General features: G+C 40.4%; 1 protein-coding gene across 5 annotated transcripts in view; it reads left to right on the top strand.

The window, feature by feature from the left end:
- The window catches only part of ndufaf6 (NADH:ubiquinone oxidoreductase complex assembly factor 6), a 113,057-nt gene that overhangs the window by 72,121 nt on the left and 22,099 nt on the right, over window positions 1–18,837 (top strand). For 4 of the 5 annotated variants that reach the window (XR_009808782.1, XR_009808781.1, XM_061915446.1 and 1 more), the window contains exons 2-7: window positions 2,691–2,790; window positions 6,224–6,346; window positions 6,470–6,526; window positions 9,030–9,132; window positions 10,660–10,793; window positions 16,874–16,975. Coding sequence is in view for 3 of the 5 variants with exons in the window: in XM_061915444.1 (XP_061771428.1) it covers window positions 2,691–2,790; window positions 6,224–6,346; window positions 6,470–6,526; window positions 9,030–9,132; window positions 10,660–10,793; window positions 16,874–16,975 (619 nt within the window). In the remaining 2 variants the exon portion in view is untranslated. Of the gene's footprint in view, window positions 1–2,189; window positions 2,554–2,690; window positions 2,791–6,223; window positions 6,347–6,469; window positions 6,527–9,029; window positions 9,133–10,659; window positions 10,794–16,873; window positions 16,976–18,837 lie in introns of those variants that run through there. The other variant, XM_061915445.1, reaches the window with a different exon arrangement.

The following is an 18,837-nucleotide window of genomic DNA, read 5'->3' as shown; positions in this document are numbered from 1 at the left end:
ATAAATGTTATAATGAAGGCAACACATGATGTAAGTGTCTATAATAGCTGTATTAGCCTACTATCAAAATTACTTTAAAAGTCTTATATAAGTGTTATAATGAAGGCAACACATGATATAAGTGTCTATAATAGCTGTATTAGCCTACTATCGAAATGACTTTAAAAGTCTTATGTGTTATAATGAAGGCCACACATGATGTAAGTGTCTATAATAGCTGTATTAGCCTACTATCAAAATGACTTTAAAAGTCTTATAAGTGTTATAATGAAGGCAACATATGATATACGTTTCTATATTAGCTAACTATCAAAATTACTTTCAAAAGTATTGTATAAGTGTTAAAATGAAGGCAACACATGATGTAAGTGTCTATAATAGCTGTATTAGCCTACTATCAAAATGACTTTAAAATTCTTATACGTTTTATAATGAAGGCAACACATGATATAAGTGTCTATAATAGCTGTATTAGCCTACTATCAAAATGACTTTAAAAGTCTTAAGTGTCATAATGAAGGCAACACATGATATACGTTTCTATATTAGCTTACTATCAAAATTACTTTCAAAAGTATTGTATAAGTGTTAAAATGAAGGCAACACATGATATAAGTGTCTATAATAGCTGTATTAGCCTACTATCAAAATGACTTTAAAAGTCTTATAAATGTTATAATGAAGGCAACACATGATGTAAGTGTCTATAATAGCTGTATTAGCCTACTTTCAAAATGACTTTAAAAGTCTTATAAGTGTTATAATGAAGGCAACACATGATACGAGAGTCTATTATAGCTGTATTAGCCTACTATCAACACATGATGTAAGTGTCTAATAGCTGTATTAGCCTATCAAAATGACTTTAAAAGTCTTATAAGTGTTATAATGAAGGCAACACATGATACAAGAGTCTATAATAGCTGTATTAGCCTACTATCAAAATGACTTTAAAAGTCTTATAAGTGTTATAATGAAGGCAACACATGATATAAGTGTCTATAATAGCTGTATTAGCCTACTATCAAAATGACTTTAAAAGTCTTATATAAGTGTTATAATTTTAAAATGAATGCAACACATGATATACGTTTCTATATTAGCTTACTATCAAAATTATTTTCAAAAGTATTGTATAAGTGTTATAATGAAGGCAACACATGACAAGTTAGGCTGACCATATTCTGAAATCCCAAAAAGAGGACACATATATGCGTGCCAAGGCCGGGAGTAGGTAAAAATTTGCTAATGATACTCGAACTTGCTTTAGAAATAATATATTTATTTAAATAAAGCATTTTTTCTCCTCTGTTGACGGCTGTGTTGGCGCTAGGGATTTCTAAAATGGGGTCCCAGGGACCCCATCAAGTCATAAAAATGGGGTCCTACAGTAAATTTTTGGGGTCCCACTTTTTTGTAAGCGTTTTGAAAACAAATGATAAACGTATTCATTATCCTGTTGTATCTCACATTCTATATCGTGTTTTGGAAAAAAGGTTGTCATAAATGTTACTTAATTCATTTAAAAAAATAATTTAAAAAGAAAACAAATGTGTATACATATGTAAATGTATTCAGTTATAAACATTCATTCACATTCATGGTCCTGATGGCTTCATCTGGCCGGGATCTTCAGTTCTCATCGGATCGGTTCGCAGCCGAGTGTGAAGCGACCGGAATGAGAATCAGCACCTCCAAGTCAGAGTCCATGGTTCTCGCCCGGAAAAGGGTGGGGTGCCATCTCCGGGTTGGGGAGGAGACCCTGCCCCAAGTGGAGGAGTTCAAGTACCTAGGAGTCTTGTTCACGAGTGGGGGAAGAGTGGATCGTGAGATCGACAGGCGGATCGGTGCGGCGTCTTCAGTAATGCGGACGTTGTATTGATCCGTTGTGGTGAAGAAGGAGCTGAGCCGGAAGGCAAAGCTCTCAATTTACCGGTCGATCTACGTTCCCATCCTCACCTATGGTCATGAGCTTTGGGTCATGACCGAAAGGATAAGATCACGGGTACAAGCAGCCAAAATGAGCGGGGCTCTCCCTTAGAGATAGGGTGAGAAGCTCTGCCATCCGGGAGGAACTCAAAGTAAAGCCGCTGCTCCTCCACATCGAGAGGAGCCAGATGAGGTGGCTTGGGCATTTGGTCAGGATGCCACCCGAACGCCTCCCTAGGGAGGTGTTTAGGGCACGTCCAACCGGTAGGAGGCCACGGGGAAGACCCAGGACACGTTGGGAAGACTATGTCTCCCGGCTGTCCTGGAAACGCCTCAGGATCCCCTGGGACGAGCTGGACGAAGTGGCTGGAGAGAGGGAAGTCTGGGCTTCCCTGCTTAGGCTGCTGCCCCCGCGACCCGACCTCGGATAAGCGGAAGATGATGGATGGATGGATGGACATTCATTCACTTTTTTCTTTCCTTCATGGATCTGAACTTTACCGCTGCGGGTAGTTTTTCTTTTTGACCCGGGGGACGTCATCGATTGGAAAATACATTTTTAGACAATGTGATTTGCCTGAGCGGCTAGCTTAAGAGCAGCTGGTCGCTGACCTCCGATTTAAGGTAACCAGCGGAAAGGTGTAAAATGAGTGCAGAAGCTGGCGATATATCAGCCGTGCAAACACACAGTAAACATGGAAAAAAACAGCATTTTCTTCAGCTCAATTTGTTCTCTTTCTCTGAACACCCACACGTCTCAGGTCCAGGGACTACGAGGGCTTTGTGTGCTCCCTCCTGCTGCCAGAGGGGGCGCGTCGCTCCGCCCTGGCTTTGAGAGCCTTCAATGTGGAACTAGCACAGGTAAGTGCTGCACTTCTGCATTTTTTTCCATTGGGGCTGGGGTAGGGCTGGGCGATATTGCATTTTTTTAATATCTCGGTATTTATCTCGATATTTTTCCTTAGCCTTGGATGAACACTTGATGCATATAATCACAGCAGTATGATGAGTCTATGTGTCTACATTAAAACATTCTTCTTCATACTGCATTTATATATGCTCATTTTAAACTTTCGTGCAGAGAAGGAAATCACAACTAAGTCAATTGACCAAAACTATATTTATTAAACAGTTATAAAGCAGTGGCACAAACATTCATGTCATTTCCAAAACCGAAAGTGCAAGATTGTCAGATGTTTTAAAACAAGCTATTTTTGTGCATGATGTTACTAAGATGACATATAAAAACAACACTAAATTAAAGTGCACTTTTTGTACAGAATGCCACTAAAATAGTTTAAAACAAATAAAGTCTATTTTTGTGCATGATGCCACACAAGATATGTCAATAAGTGTCAAATAAAAATGATCTGCATAATAGAAAATCAAATAGTATATGTCCTTCGCTATGTGGTAGGTTATTCATACGGTGTTGATCTGGAAATGTTTGCCTCGGCATTTTGATGATGTAGGCGTGTGGCACCGAACGTAGATGTTGACATGCGGAGTAAGCACTCTTCATTCTCTAGCAGGTGACTTTTTAAATGATGCTACATATTTGCAGTGATGCTACTTTTTGTAGCAACGCTTTTGCCCCACACTTGACAATTTACGGTTTTCTGTTCGACATATTCCCACTTGAAGCCAAACTACCGCAAGACGATGGACCCCCTGTCGTTTTTCTTGGGAATTAACTCTTCTTTCATTTGTTACCAGATTCGCACCTTCTTTCTCTCGTATTACCACTCGCACGGCTCCGGTAGCATCACAGCTATCGTTACCCATGCTGCTACCTCTCTGTTCCGTGAGGGCGTGTACGTATGTGACGTATGTAAGAAGGTGCGCTTCTGTGAGGAGAGACAGGAAAGAAAGAAATGCATGTAGTGTAACGCCCGCAGCTAAAATCAACTGCGTGAGAACGTATACTCTAATATCATGATATAGTAATTTTTTATATCGCACAGAGACAAACCCGCGATATATTGAGTGTATCGATATATCGCCCAGCCCTAGGCAGGGGTAAAATGTTTTTCTTTTGAAGCAATAAAGGGGAGATACATTTTTTTTTACTCTCACATTTGTATTAATGGGTTGTACTTGTTGAGCGCTTTTCTACCTTCAAGGTACTCAAAGCGCTTTGACACTACTTCCACATTTACCCAATCACACACACATTCACACACTGATGGAGGGAGCTGCCATGCAAGGCGCTAACTGGCACCCATCAGGAGCAAGGATGAAGTGTCTTGCTCAGGACACAACGGACGTGACGAAGTTGGTCCTAGGTGGGGATTGAACCCTCCCTTAAACCTGATGTCACCTTGCATGCTTAATCATTTTTACACTCAGGTGTCCACCAATGTGTCACCTAATGTGTTACTGGTAAATGTTTATTATTACTCATTATGCGTTTAATATGGTCTTTTTCTCATAAAATTCCGATTTGTTGCTCTTTTTCTTACATTTTTACTGTGGCGTTTATCCGACAATATGCTGCAGGCCAACAAAACGCGGTCTGCAGGCCGCACTTTGGATGATCTGCTCTATTGTGTGTGTTTATTTAATGCAGGGATGTCTAAAGTGCGGATCGAAAGCCATTTGCAGCCTGCAGCTTATTTTCTACGGCCCGTGGCTATTTCTAAAAGAATTACTAAAACTATATTTAAAAAAATATTTTTAAAAAAGTGGATTTAGAGAGCAAACAGTGGAATTAAAGAGCAAACCGGTCAAATGTAATGACAAAAAGTTGAAATGTTGGCTGTTCATTTTCTTTGAAACTGTCATTGTTAAAAAATTATATCGAATCAAAATCAGTGTAATTAGTAGAGATGTCTGATAATATCGGACTGCCGATATTATCGGCCGATAAATGCTTTAAACCAGTGGTTCTCAAATGGGGGTACGCGTACCCCTGGGGGTACTTGAAGGTATGCCAAGGGGTACGTGAGATTTTTTAAAAATATTGTAAAAAAATAGCGACAATTCAAAAATCCTTTGTAAATATATTTTTTGAATAATACTTCAACAAAATATGAATATAAGTTCATAAACTGTGAAAAGAAATGCAACAATGCAATGTTCAGTGTTGACAGCTAGATTTTTTGTGGACATGTTCCATAAATATTGATGTTAGAGATTTCTTTTTTTGTAAAGAAATGTTTAGAATTAAGTTCATGAATCCAGATGGATCTGTATTACAATCCCCAAAGAGAGTACTTTAAGTTGACGATTACTTCTATGTGTAGAAATCTTTATTTATAATTGAATCACTTGTTTATTTTTCAACAAGTTTTTAGTATTTTTCTATCTTTTTTTCAAAAAAGTTCAAGAAAGACCACTACAAATGAGCAATATTTTGCACTGTTATACAATTTAATAAATCATAAACTGATGACATAGTGCTGTATTTTACTTCTTTATCTCTTTTTTTCAACCAAAATGCTTTGCTTTGATTAGGGGCTACTTGAATTTAAAAAAAATGTTCACAGGGCGTACATCACTGAAAAAAGGTTGCGAACCACTGCTTTAAAACATTAGCTGTGGGCCGCAAATGGCTTACGGGGCACACTTTTGACACCCCTGCTATGGGTAATAAAAAATAAAATCTGATAAATCTATGGGTAAAAAGCAGAGCCTGGCGACACATGCGCGTTTATCATAACTTCCTCGCTCTCTCTGTCTCTGCCCCTCCCTCTTGAATGCTGCTCCATGCACAATTTGTTTTCTTTTTAACCCCTTCTTAACCCTGAACATACATTGAAAATACACGCAAGCCTAACTTAAAATGCCGGACATTTGAGGCATTTAAGAAACTCCACCCGGACAGCTCCGCAAAAGAGGAGGTGAAAAGAGGAGGTATGGTCAGTCTATTGTAGCCTGGTCGCTGCTAGCATGCCGTGTGTTGTGCCTCGGTGTGCATTGTTTACACACCGTGCGGTACGCTACCTAATACGTCCGTGTGGAAACTCGTTCGGTACACCGAATTGAACCGAAACCCCCGTACCGAAACGGTTCAATACAAATACACTTACCGATACACCCCTAATATCTACAGATAGAATAATACAAAAAATGATGTATGACTTATTTTTAATATTTTTGTAACTGAGACCCTTCCGGGTTCCCGGCACCAAACTTGAGGGAAGCCCTAAATATAAAAAATATATTTTTATTGTATTGGTTTTGAAAATGAAAAATACGAAAATGGGCCCCACAGGCTTTAAGTTTTCAGAGTGCTGCCCTCAGTGGAAAAAGTTTGGACGCCACTCATCTAACATTTTTGTTCCACCAATAGGTGAAGGACTCTGTCTCACAGAAGACGCTGGGTTTAATGCGAATGCAGTTCTGGAAGACGGCGGTAGAAGAAATTTACCGAGACAAACCTCCGAACCAGCCAGTCAGTAACGAGCTATGGAGGGTAACTATCACCACTTAACGTACAATCACAGGTCACAACAATAGATACATCATCATCATATGTTTTTATGTTTTGACAAACTCGTCGTGTTCTTGTTGTTCTTGTATTCAAACACTTTTGCAGGTGGTGAGGAAGCATAGGCTGACAAAGAGATGGCTGTCGAGGATTATAACAGAGAGAGTAAGGCTCCACGTTAACCTCTTAAGGCCCAAGCTTTTTGTTTACATGCTTTTTCTATTTCTTTTTGCTATTTGGGCTTATTGGACCCTAATTAGAATAAAAACCAGGAATAATCTTTTAATATGATGTACATAGGCCATATGTAAACAAACGTGTACTTCATGTTTAGTGACATGCTAATTGTTATTTTCACACTTTTTTTCCCCAAATTCTATTTTATGTTATACTCTTCTGCCACCACCAGATAGCAGTATAAGTGTCCACATAAGCAGCCACAAGACCCCAATTCAGTAGTGTACACAATTTTGGAAATAGTGCCTAAAAGGTCCTGTCCACGCATTTGGCCATTAAGCCTTTAGAGCAGGGGTCCCCAAACTACGGCCCGCGGGCCGGATCCGGCCTGCCAGTATCCAAAATCCGGCCCGTGGGAAGTCCCAAGTTAAAATATTAGAATTTGAATTTTATTTTTGTATTTCAAATTTTTTTAAATCTGTCCTTTCTGATCCATTTTATACTGTTTTTTACTCTGGTTTTTCCTAGCCGCCCAGGCAAATCATATTGTAGAGGCTATTTCATCCCTACAAGCCTGTTTTGCAGGTTTCCCTGCTTTTCATGGGATTTTATAATAAAATCCCCTGTTTCGCAGGTTTCCCTGCTCTTCAGAGGATTTTATTATATATGCATCTATTTTCTACCGCTTATCCCTTTTGTGGAATAGGGGGGTGCTGGAGCCTATGTTATTGTAAAATCCCCTGAAGAGCAGGGAAACCTGCGAAACAGGCTTGTAGGGATGAAATAGCCTCTGTGTCATTTCCTGACCTGATAAATATTTTACAGCCCGGCCCTCGGCCAAATTTTTTTAACCTAATGTGGCCTCCGAGTCAAAAAGTTTGGGGACCCCTGCTTTAGAGGTTTTTAAAGGGGAACATTATCACAAGACTTATGTAAGCATCAATATATACCTTGTTGTTGCAGAAAAAAGATCAATTTTTTTAACCGATTTCCGAACTCTAAATGGGTGAATTTTGGCGAATTAAACGCCTTTCTATTATTCGCACTCAGAGCGATGACGTCACATAGGTATTCAATCCGCCATTTTCTCAAACACATTACAAACACCAAGTCAAATGAGATCTGTTATTTTCCGTTTTTTCGACTGTTTTCCGTACCTTGGAGACATCATGCCTCGTCGGTGTGTTGTCGGAGGGTGTAACAACACGATCAGGGACGGATTCAAAATGACTTACGTGGAGTGTGCATCGATTAGTACGGCATGCTAATCGATGCTAACATGCTATTTAGGCTTGCTGTATGTACATTTGTACATACAAATTTAATGTACACCCACTTTTAATGCCAAACAAACACTTAGCAATCGACGGATTTAAGTTGCTCCAGGGACACAACATGCGAAAAAGTCCCGATCGTTTGGTCTGCACATTTTACCGGCGATGCTAAGGCAGACATGGCACAGAGATGTATTGATATCCTGCAGATGCATTTCCAATGATAAAGTCAACGAAATCACAAAGGTGAGTTTTGTTGATGTTATTGACTTATGTGCTTATCAGACATATTTGGTCACGGCATGACTGCCATCTAATCGATGCTAACAGGCTATTTAGGCTAGCTGTAAGTACATTTGTAGCTATATTTGAATCCAGCCTTTCCCTGCACCCACATTTAATGCCAAACAAACACTTACCAATCGACAAATTTAAGTTGCTCCAGTGTCACAAGATGCGAAAGTCCCGATCGTTTGGTCTGCACATTTTACCGGTGATGCTACGACAGACATGGCACAGAGATGTATGGATACCCTGCAACACTCAATCGTTGGTTAGAAGGCGATCGCTGAATAGCGTCAATACCTGTTCGCTCAATAGCTTCAGTTTCTTCTTCAATTTCGTTTTCGCTATCTTCCTCCACACTCCAACCATCCGTTTCAATACATGCATAATCTGTTGAATCGCTTAAGCCGCTGAAATCTGAGTCTGAATCCGAGCTAATGTCGCTATATCTTGCTGTGCTAGCCGCCATGTTGTTTGTACTGGCATCACTGGATGACGTCACAGGGAAATGGACGGTGGCTTCACAGATAGCGAAAATCAGACACTTTAAAGCCTCTTTTCGGGATATTCCATGATGGGTAAAATTAATACTTCGAAAAATAAAATAAGCCACTGGGAACTGATTTTTATTGGTTTTAACCCTTCTGAAATTGTGATAATGTTCCCCTTTAATACTACTTTCTGATGGCGTCATACACCACGGACAAAACATTTGGAATATTTCCCACAGACCTGCATTGTGGCGGTGGGGGTTATGTCAGTGTTTTTCTCTGCTACTTAATCAAGCCTTTTTCTAACATTCCCATTCCCCCCCTACAAATGATTACAACTTTCTATGATTCCTGCTGATATCGTATCGGCTAATAATTAAGGCTTCAATATTGGTGTCGGAAGTGAAAAGGCTGCAATGTTTTTATGGTGTGGTGCGTTAGGAAAATGATCTGGACGACAGAGCCTACAGAAACCTGCAGGAGCTGGAGTCGTACGCTGAGAACACACAGTCGTCGCTCTTGTACCTGCTCCTGGAGTCTTTGGGTAAGAACGTCTCTCAGTAGCAAAACAACGTGGTCCTGCAGCGTTACGACTTGAGATGTCCGATAATGGCTTTTTTGCCGATATTCCGATATTGTCCAAGTCTTAATTACCGATATCAACCGATACCGATATATACAGTCATGTAATTAACACATTATTATGCCTAATTTTGTTGTGATACCCCGCTGGATGCATTAAACAATGTAACACGGTTTTCCAAAATAAGAGAACAACTTCAACTCAAGTTATGGTAAAAATGGCCAACATGGCACTGCCATATTTATTATTGAAGTCACAAAGTGCATTATTTTTTTTTAACATGCCTCAAAACAGCATCTTGGAATTTGGGACATGCTCTCCCTGAGATAATCCAGATACCCACTACAACTATGGGAAATACTATACTTTGACTTTCACAAAGTGCATTATTTTTTTTATTTTTTTAAACATGCATCAAAACAGCTACAAAAGCAATGAAAGCACACAGCTTCTGTCCAGCGTATACTAGAGTATTAAAGTAAACAATAACATAGTCCTCCTTTAGTGCAAGGCTGCCCGGTATACTGTAAAATAGGAAATTATAAACTGGGCTCAATCTGCCCTGCTCTAACGTATTTGTATGAGTAACACAAATGTTCTGCAATCTAGTGGTGAGCGCTTGAAGTGGCCTAGCAGTCAGCCAGAGCTTCTGAAATGCTGCGTTGAGACAAGGCAGCTCCGTTCACTGCAACCTGCCTTGTCTGACTACCCACACCAAACTCCACCGTAGCCTTTGCCATACTGCGTGCGTTGCCCCTGACCACAACGTGGGCTTTCGCCCTGGGATGGTTTTTGTTGCATTTTAGTTTTTTCTCGGCGGAGTCTTTAAGCGACAACTGTGTGGTACTACTTTTTTTCGGTGTTTGCTTTTCATCCATCTTCCGCTTGTATTCATCGAGTATCTCCTTATGATTTTTGAAGAAGTGGGAGATCAAATTGCTCGTATTAAAGGAAAACGTCTTGGTTTCTCCTCGTCACTGAGCGAGCTTACCAAGAATTGATTAACGTGGACCCCGACTTAAACAAGTTGAAAAACTTGTTCGGGTGTTACCATTTAGTGGTCAATTGTACGGAATATGTAATGTACTGTGCAATCTACTAATAAAAGTTTCAATCAATCAATCGCTTGTTAGCCAGGGCTACAGCACCGGCATCAACACTTTCTTGTTGTTATGCTGCGCTTGCGGCGGTTTGATGAGGTCATCAAGCGTCGCCAGTAAACCTCTCATGCTGCAGTCGTCAACTCCTGAGTTGTGTGTGTGAGAGGGGAGGGGCTGCTGACTCCGTACAGCGGCGCTTTAAAAAGTCATTAATTTTACTTTTTGAAACCGATGCCGATAATTTCCGATGTTACCTTTTAAATTATTTATCGGCCGATAATATTGGCCTGCCGATATTATCGGACATCTCTAGTTACGACCAACGAGAAAAGGAGCTTCTCCATCTTCAACGTGTAAAAAAACAAAAATGTGTACATGTTGTTGCTAGGAGTGAAAGACGTCCACGCCGACCATGCGGCGAGTCACATCGGGAAGGCGCATGGCATTGTGACGTGTCTGAGAGCGACGCCTCATCACAGCGCACGGCGGAGAGTTTTCTTGCCCATGGACATCTGCATGCTGGTATGGAGACTTTCTACAAACCCTGTTTTTATATGAGTTGGGAAATTGTGTTAGATGTAAATATAAACAGGATACAATGATTTGCAAATCATTTTCGACCCATATTCAGTTGAATATGCTACAAAGACAACATATTTAATGTTCAAACTGATAAACATTTTTTTTTTGCAAATAATCATTATCTTTAGACTTTGATGCCAGCAACACGTGACAAAGAAGTTGGAAAAGGTGGCAATAAATACTGATAAAGTTGAGGAATTCTCATCAAACACTTATTTGGAACATCCCACAGGTGTGCAGGCTAATTGGGAACAGGTGGGTGCCATGATTGGGTATAAAAACAGCTTCTCAAAAACTGCTCAGTCTTTCACAAGAAAGGATGGGGCAAGGTACACCCCTTTGTCCACAACTGCTTGAGCAAATAGTCAAACAGTTTAAGAACAACGTTTCTCAAAGTGCAATTGCAAGAAATTTAAGGATTTCAACATCTACGGTCCATAATATCATCAAAAGGTTCAAAGAATCTGGGAAAATCACTCCACATGGCCGGAAACCAACATTGATTGACCGTGACCTTCGATCGGCTCTGTATCAAAAACCGACATCAATCTATAAAGGATATCACCACATGGGCTCAGGAACACTTCAGAAAACCACTGTCACTAAATACAGTTTGGCGCTACATCTGTAAGTGCAAGTTAAAGCTCTACTATGCAAAGCGAAAGCCATATATCAACAACATCCAGAAACACCGCCGGCTTCTCTGGTCTGAGATCAACTAAGATGGACTGATGCAAAGTGGAAAAGTGTTCTGTGTTCTTACGAGTCCACATTTCAAATTGTTTTTGGAAGTATTTGACATTGTGTCATCCGGACCAAAGGGGAAGCGAACCATCCAGACTGTTATTGACGCAAAGTTCAAAAGCCAGCATCTGTGATGGTATGGGGGTGCTTTAGTGCCTAAGGCATGGGTAACTTACACATCTGTGAAGGCACCATTAATGCTGAAAGGTACATACAGGTTTTGGAACAACATATGCTGCCATCTAAGCGCTGTCTTTTTCACGGACGCCCCTGCTTATTTCAGTAAGACAATGCCAAGCCGCATTCAGCACCTGTTTCAACAACATGACTTCGTAAAAAAAGAGTGCGGGTACTTTGCTGGCCCGCCTGCAGTCCAGACCTGTCTCCCATCGAAAATGTGTGGCGCATTATGAAGCGTAAAATACGACAGCAGAGACCCCAGACTGTTGAACGACTGAAGCTCTACATAAAACAATGGGAAAGAGTTCCACTTTCAAAGCTTCAACAATTAATTTCCTCAGTTCCCAAAGTTTTATTGAGTGTTGTTAAAAGAAAAGGTGATGTAACACAGTGGTGAACATGCCCTTTCCCAACTACTTTGGCACATGTTGCAGCCATGAAATTCTAAGTTTATTATTTGCAAAAAAAATAAAGTTTATGAGTTTAAACATCAAATATGTTGTCTTTGTAGTGTATTCAATTGAATGTGGGTTGAAAAGGATTTGCAAATCATTGTATTCCGTTTATATTTACATCTAACTCAATTTCCCAACTCATGTGGAAATGGAATTTGTATGTTTGCAAAACTATTTACTACGTTTCTATGGTTTAGAGCCTGGGTGGCCAAGTGCGGCCCCGCCAGCCTCTTCACTTTGACTAAAGCGTCGCACTGTGGAGTGCTTACAAATTAGTCTTAAATAGGATAGACTTTTTATGTATCACACAATGGGGAAATTACATACACCATACGGTTTCTGAATGCTACATATTTGCTGCCATCTTGTGGACAATGTTAGTATATTAGATTTTTTAAATGTTCATTATTCAAAATCCTTATGTTTATGAAAAGCACACAAATGTTGTTTGTTGTACATGCATTCTAAATTGTAAATAAGTCAGCTAACAATGAAGGTAATGGAGAGTCAATCTATTCCGCATTTAAAGCGTTCTAAAAAACATCCATAAACCTCTACAAACGTTTTTTTAAGGAAAACCTTCAGTATGTGCTATTGTCTTACATAAGGTTTCTGAATGATAGGCAAAATTAAACAAAAGTGCGGAAAAACTGATCAATCCATAAATGTGTGGTGTTGACCCAAAGATTTGCAGTTTAGATAATTAAAATGCCCGGAAGATGCGGCTAATAGGAGTCACCGTTGTAGTCTTCGAAGCCCTCAAAATCCTCCATCATAAGTCCCAGGTTCATCCCCACCTAGTACCAACCTCGTCACGTCCGTTGTATCCTGAGCAAGACACTTCGCCCTTGCTCCTGATGGGTGCTGGTTAGCGCCTTGCATGGCAGCTCCCTCCATCAGTGTGTGAATGTGTGTGTGAATGGGTAAATGTGGAAGTAGTGTCAAAGCGCTTTGAGTACCTTGAAGGTAGAAAAGCGCTATACAAGTACAACCCATTTATTTATAATGTCCAATATTTACTGTATTTTGATCATTTTAATCATTGCCAAAACTAATACCTCGGCGCTTTTGGGGACGGTGTTGCGCAGTTGGTAGAGTGACCGTGCCAGCAACCTGAGGGTTCCTGGTTCAATCCCCACCTTCTACCAACTTCGTCACGTCTGTTGTGTCCTTGAGCAAGACACTTCATCCTTACTCCTGATGGGTAGTGGTTAGGGCCTTGCATGGCAGATCTAGCCATCAGTGTGTGAATGGGTGAATGTGGAAATAGTGTCAAAGGGCTTTGAGTACCTTAAAGGCCTACTGAAATGAGATTTTCTTATTTAAATGGGGATAGTAGGTCCATTCTATGTGTCATACTTGATCATTTTGACATATTGCCATATTTTTTCTGAAAGGATTTAGTAAGAACATCGACGAAAAAGTTCGCAACTTTTGGTCGTTAATAATAAAGCCTTGCCTGTACCGGAAGTCGCACACGATGATGTCACCCGTCTGAGGGCTCCTCACATCCTCACATTGTTTATAATGGAAGCCTCCAACAAAAAGAGCTATTCGGACCGAGAAAACAACAATTTCCCCAATAATTTGAGCGAGGATGAAAGATTCGTGGCTGAGGATATTGATAGCGTAGGACTAGAAAAAAAAATAAAAATAATAAAGTTAAAAAAAAAAGGCGACTGCATTGTGAACGATTCAGATGTTTTTAGACACATTTACTAGGATAATTCTGGAAGATCCCTTATCTGCTTTTTGGTTTAATAGTGTTTTAGTGAGATTTTAAAGATTGTAAAGACATACCTCGAGGTCAGATGGCTGCGTGAACACGAAGTGTCTCAGGGAGAAGCCTGCCTTTTTTGACATGACAGCTGCTGCAGGACGACATTGATGTCTCCGGTAAGATATATATCACAATTTCCCCATCCAAAAACATGCTGGTTGACGTAGAGAAAACATGTTCGCTTGACCGCTTCACTTCACAACAAACAAAGAAACACCGGCTGTGTCTCGGTGCTAAAGACAGCTGCAATCCACTGCTTTCCACCAACAGCATTCTTCTTTATAGTCTCCATTATTAAATGAACAAATTGCAAAAGATTCAGCAACACAGATGTCCAAAATACTGTGTAATTACGCCATGAACAGAGACTACTTTTAGCCGTGTTTGGTGCAGCGCTAATATTTCCTTACAGTCCGTGACGTGACGCGTACGCGTCATCATTCCGCGACGTTTTCAAAAAGAAACTCGCGGGAAATTTCAAATTGCAATATAGTAAACTAATGAGGCCGCATTGGCATGTGTTGCAATGTTAATATTTCATCATTGATATATAAACTATCAGACTGTGTGGTGGGTAGTAGTGGGTTTCAGTAGGCCTTTAAAGGTAGAAAATTGCTATACAAGTATAACCCATTTACCATTTATTTCCTTTTCCATAGCAACGCACTTCCGACTTCCAGCAACAAATGTATGTTACTAGTAGAAACAAGGGTGTGTGTCTTATTATCATGGCAGACTTGGTAAAAGACAATAAAGACTATTTTTGGAGAAATTTGGATTCACAACCTTATATTTTTGAAGCTAAATATACTATATGTAGAATGAACTGATGCTGATAAGAGCAAGCCCAAAGAAGGAGTGAGACAATGGAGCAGACGGAAGCCGATAGAGTGAGGTCGGTTTGATTCGAAGCTGTAAATGTAGAACTTGAAGCCATGCTATTTTGACATAGATGTAATGCTTACCCAAATAAACTGGAAAAAAAACATCCCTGGCCAGTTGGACCAAACGCACAACTGTCCATCGTGTGAGTCACACTTTAAATATTAATCATGATACACGTAGCACGTCATGCTTAATACAACTACAGTACATACGCTGTCTGGGTAGCTGTTTACAAACAAAACTTGAAATTTGGGCTAATCCTTTACAGATACTGTAGTATGATTGTTCATGTTTTTCAGTCAGTACAGATTGGTGTCCTATCGCATTGTGTTGTGCAATACAAACTCAAACGTGTCTTGTGCCGACATAGAAGCTAGCTTATCTTTTTCTGTAGCTAGCTTTAACGGCTAATACCGTAGCACGCCAATGTGCTACCACGCTAGAATAAGTGTTTCTCAGTGTTCGCTCTTACAATAACAATGTCGCTACAGCTTGGTTATTATTAGAGATGTCCGATAATATCGGACTGCCGATATTATTGGCTAATAAATGCTTTAAAATGTAATATCGGAAATTATCGTTATCTGTTTCAAAATGATCAGTATCGATTTCAAAAAGTACAATTCATGACTTTTAAAAAACGCCGCTGTGTACAAGGACTTATGGAGGAGTACAGAACGCCGATATACCTTAAAGGCCCTGACCCGCCTTTGCGTGCCGGCGCAGTCACATGATATCTACGGCTTTTCACACACACAAGTGAATGCAAGCCATACTTGCTCAACAGCCATACAGGTCACACTGCGGTTGGCCGTGTAAACAACTTTAACACTGTTACAAATATGCACCACTCTGTGAACCCACACCAAACAAGAATGACAAACACATTTCGGGAGAACATTCGCACCGTAACACAACATAAACTCAACAGAACAAATAGCCAGAACCCCTTGCAGCACTAACTCTTCCCTGCCCACCTCAAAATCCTCATGCTGTCTCAGGGAGAGCATGTGCCGAATTCCAAGCTGCTGTTTTGAGGCATGTTTAAAAAAAATAATGCACTTTATGACTTCATGATAAATATGGCAGTGCCATGTTGGCATTTTTTTCCATAACTTGAGTACATTTATTTTGGAAAACCTTGTTACATTGTTTTATGCATCCAGTGGGGCATCACAACAAAATTAGGTATAATACTGTGTTAATTCCACGACTGTATATATCGGTATCGGTTGATATCGGAATCGGTAATTAAGAGTTGGACAATATGGATGGGAATATCGGATATCGGCAAAAAAGCAAATATCGGACATCTCTAATTAATATACAGGTGACGGAAAGTAAATGAAGTATTGTTGACGGGTTTTGAATGCATTTTTAAAGCGATCTCGAGGTAGAATTGACTATTCCCATTAGCTGCATTGCTAGCTACCAAGAACGAGACGATGATGACGAGAAATGTTAGCATCCAAAAAAAAACAAAAAAACTTTTGTCTTCTTGTCTCTCATAAGGATTCTGAATGATAGACAAAACAAAAAAACGATGTGCAGTTTTCCTTTAAACAGTTTTCTTCAAGATATTTTGCATTTGCACAATTTCTATTAGTTGTATTTCTCATATCTTATTGAAGTGCAAGTCTAATTACGAAGTTATCACATTTTTATCATTTATTCTGCTTGCTTAAAAACATGTTTCATGCGTCAGCCACAGCTTGAATTGTTTTCGAGGTAGTCAGCCGTCCACCCTGGCGAGAGATCCCATGTACGGCCTTGAGGCACGCTTCGCCTTTTTTTTGGCACAAGCAATCAAACGGAGGCGAGGATGATGTTTGTCAAACGTTGCTGTGATGTGACAAAGCCAACCACACGGAGGTCATCTCTCTCCTCGTGCGTGCCGCAGACGCCGTGGGCAGCAACACAATGCTGCACGCTATGGCCTGGCAGAAAGTTGACAAATTCTTTGTGTGTCCCCGCAGCATGGCGCTTCCCAAGAGGACATCATCCGTGGTAGCCGCGAGCAGAACGTCCGGGATGTGGTGTACGACATCGCCAGTCAGGCTCACGTTCATCTGCAACATGTTGGTACCAACACAACAATAATAATAATGACAATAATATGATTGGCAACACTAAAAAATGGGCCTTAGTGTGTGAATGTGAGTGTGAATGTTGTATGTCTATCTGTGTTGGCCCTGCGATGCGGTGGCGACTTGTCCAGGGTGTAACCCGCCTTCTGCCCGATTGTAGCTCGGATAGGCACCAGCGCCCCCCGCGACCCCAAAGGGAATAAGCGGTAGGAAATGGATGGATGGACAATGATATGACCAATATCCATCACATGTATTAACTGTAAAATGTTTTAATTGAATTGCCTGCTATTGAAAGTGAAACAATAACACTTTTAGACTAGTTCCTAATATTTTTTTTTATTACATGAGCAAAATAGAGTTAATAGTACACAATAATTAAACAAAAGCAAAAACTACCATGCCCTCAATTTGTTAACATTAACAAAATCAAAAAAATGTTGTGTATCAATCATATACTGACACTACCCTTGGTATCAACAATACCTATTAATGAATGGGTATAAAAGCCTGCAATGAGGTTACTACTTGTCCAGGGTGTATCCCGCCTTCCGCCCGAATGCAGCTGAGATAGGCTCCTGCACCCCCTGCAACCCCAAAAGGGACAAGTGGTAGAAAATGGAAGGGTATAAAAGCAGCTTCCATGAAATGCTCAGTCATTCAGAAACAAGGACGGGGTGAGGGTCACAACTTTGTGAACAAATGCGTGAGCAAATTGTCCAACAGTTTAAAAACAACATTTCTCAACGAGTTATTGCATGGAATTTAGGGATTTCACCATTTACGGTCCGTAATATCATCAAAAGGTTCAGAGAATCTGGACAAATCACTGCACGTAAGCGATGATATCACGGACCTTCGATCCCTCAGGCGGTACCACATCAAAAAAACCTGACATCAGTGTGTAAAGGATATCACCACATAAGCTCAGGAACACTTCAGAAAAAACACTGTCAGTAACTACACTTGGTCACTACATCTTTAAGTGCAAGTTAAAACTCTACTATGTAAGGCAAAAGTAATTTATCAACAACACCCAGAAATGCCGCCGGCTTCGCTGGGCCCGAGCTCACCTAAGATGGACTGATGCAAGGTGGAAAAGTGTTCTGTGGTCTAACGAGTCTACATTTCAAAATTTTTTGGGAAACTGTGGTCGTCGTATCCTCTGGACCAAAGAGGAAAAGAACCATCCGGATTGTTCTAGGTGCAAAGTTGAAAAGCCAGCATCTGTGATGGTATGGGGGTGTATTAGTGCCCAAGGCGTGGGTATCTTACACATCTGTGAAGGCACCATTAATGCTGACAGGTACATACAGGTTTTGGAGCAACATGCACTATATTGCCAAAAATATGTAGACACCTACCTTGACTCACATATAAACTTGAAGTGCCATCCCATTCCTAACCCATAGATTCAATATGATGCCGGTGAACGTTTTGCAGATATTGCAGCTTCAACTCTCCTGGGAAGGCTGTTCACAAAGTTGCGGAGTGTGTTTATAGGGATTTTCCACAATTCTTCCAAAAGCGCATTGGTAAAAGTCACGCACTAATGTTGGTCGTGAAGGCCTGGCTCTCAGTCTTTGTTGTAATTCATCCCAAAGGTGTTTTATCGGGTTAAGATAAGGACTCTGTGCAGGCCAGTCAAGTTCATCCACACCAGACTCTGTCATCCATGTCTTTATGGACCTTGCTTTGTGCACTAATAATAATAATAATAATGGATTAGATTTATATAGCGCTTTTCTGGACACTCAAAGCGCTTCACAGAGAAGTGAGAACCCATCATTCATTCACACCTGGTGGTGGTAAGCTACATTTGTTGCCAGAGCTGCCCTGGGGTACAATGACGG

Source organism: Nerophis ophidion, linkage group LG11 (assembly GCF_033978795.1).
Source record: "Nerophis ophidion isolate RoL-2023_Sa linkage group LG11, RoL_Noph_v1.0, whole genome shotgun sequence".
Lineage (NCBI taxonomy): Eukaryota > Metazoa > Chordata > Actinopteri > Syngnathiformes > Syngnathidae > Nerophis > Nerophis ophidion.
This window is presented reverse-complemented; position numbering and strand designations above follow the sequence as displayed.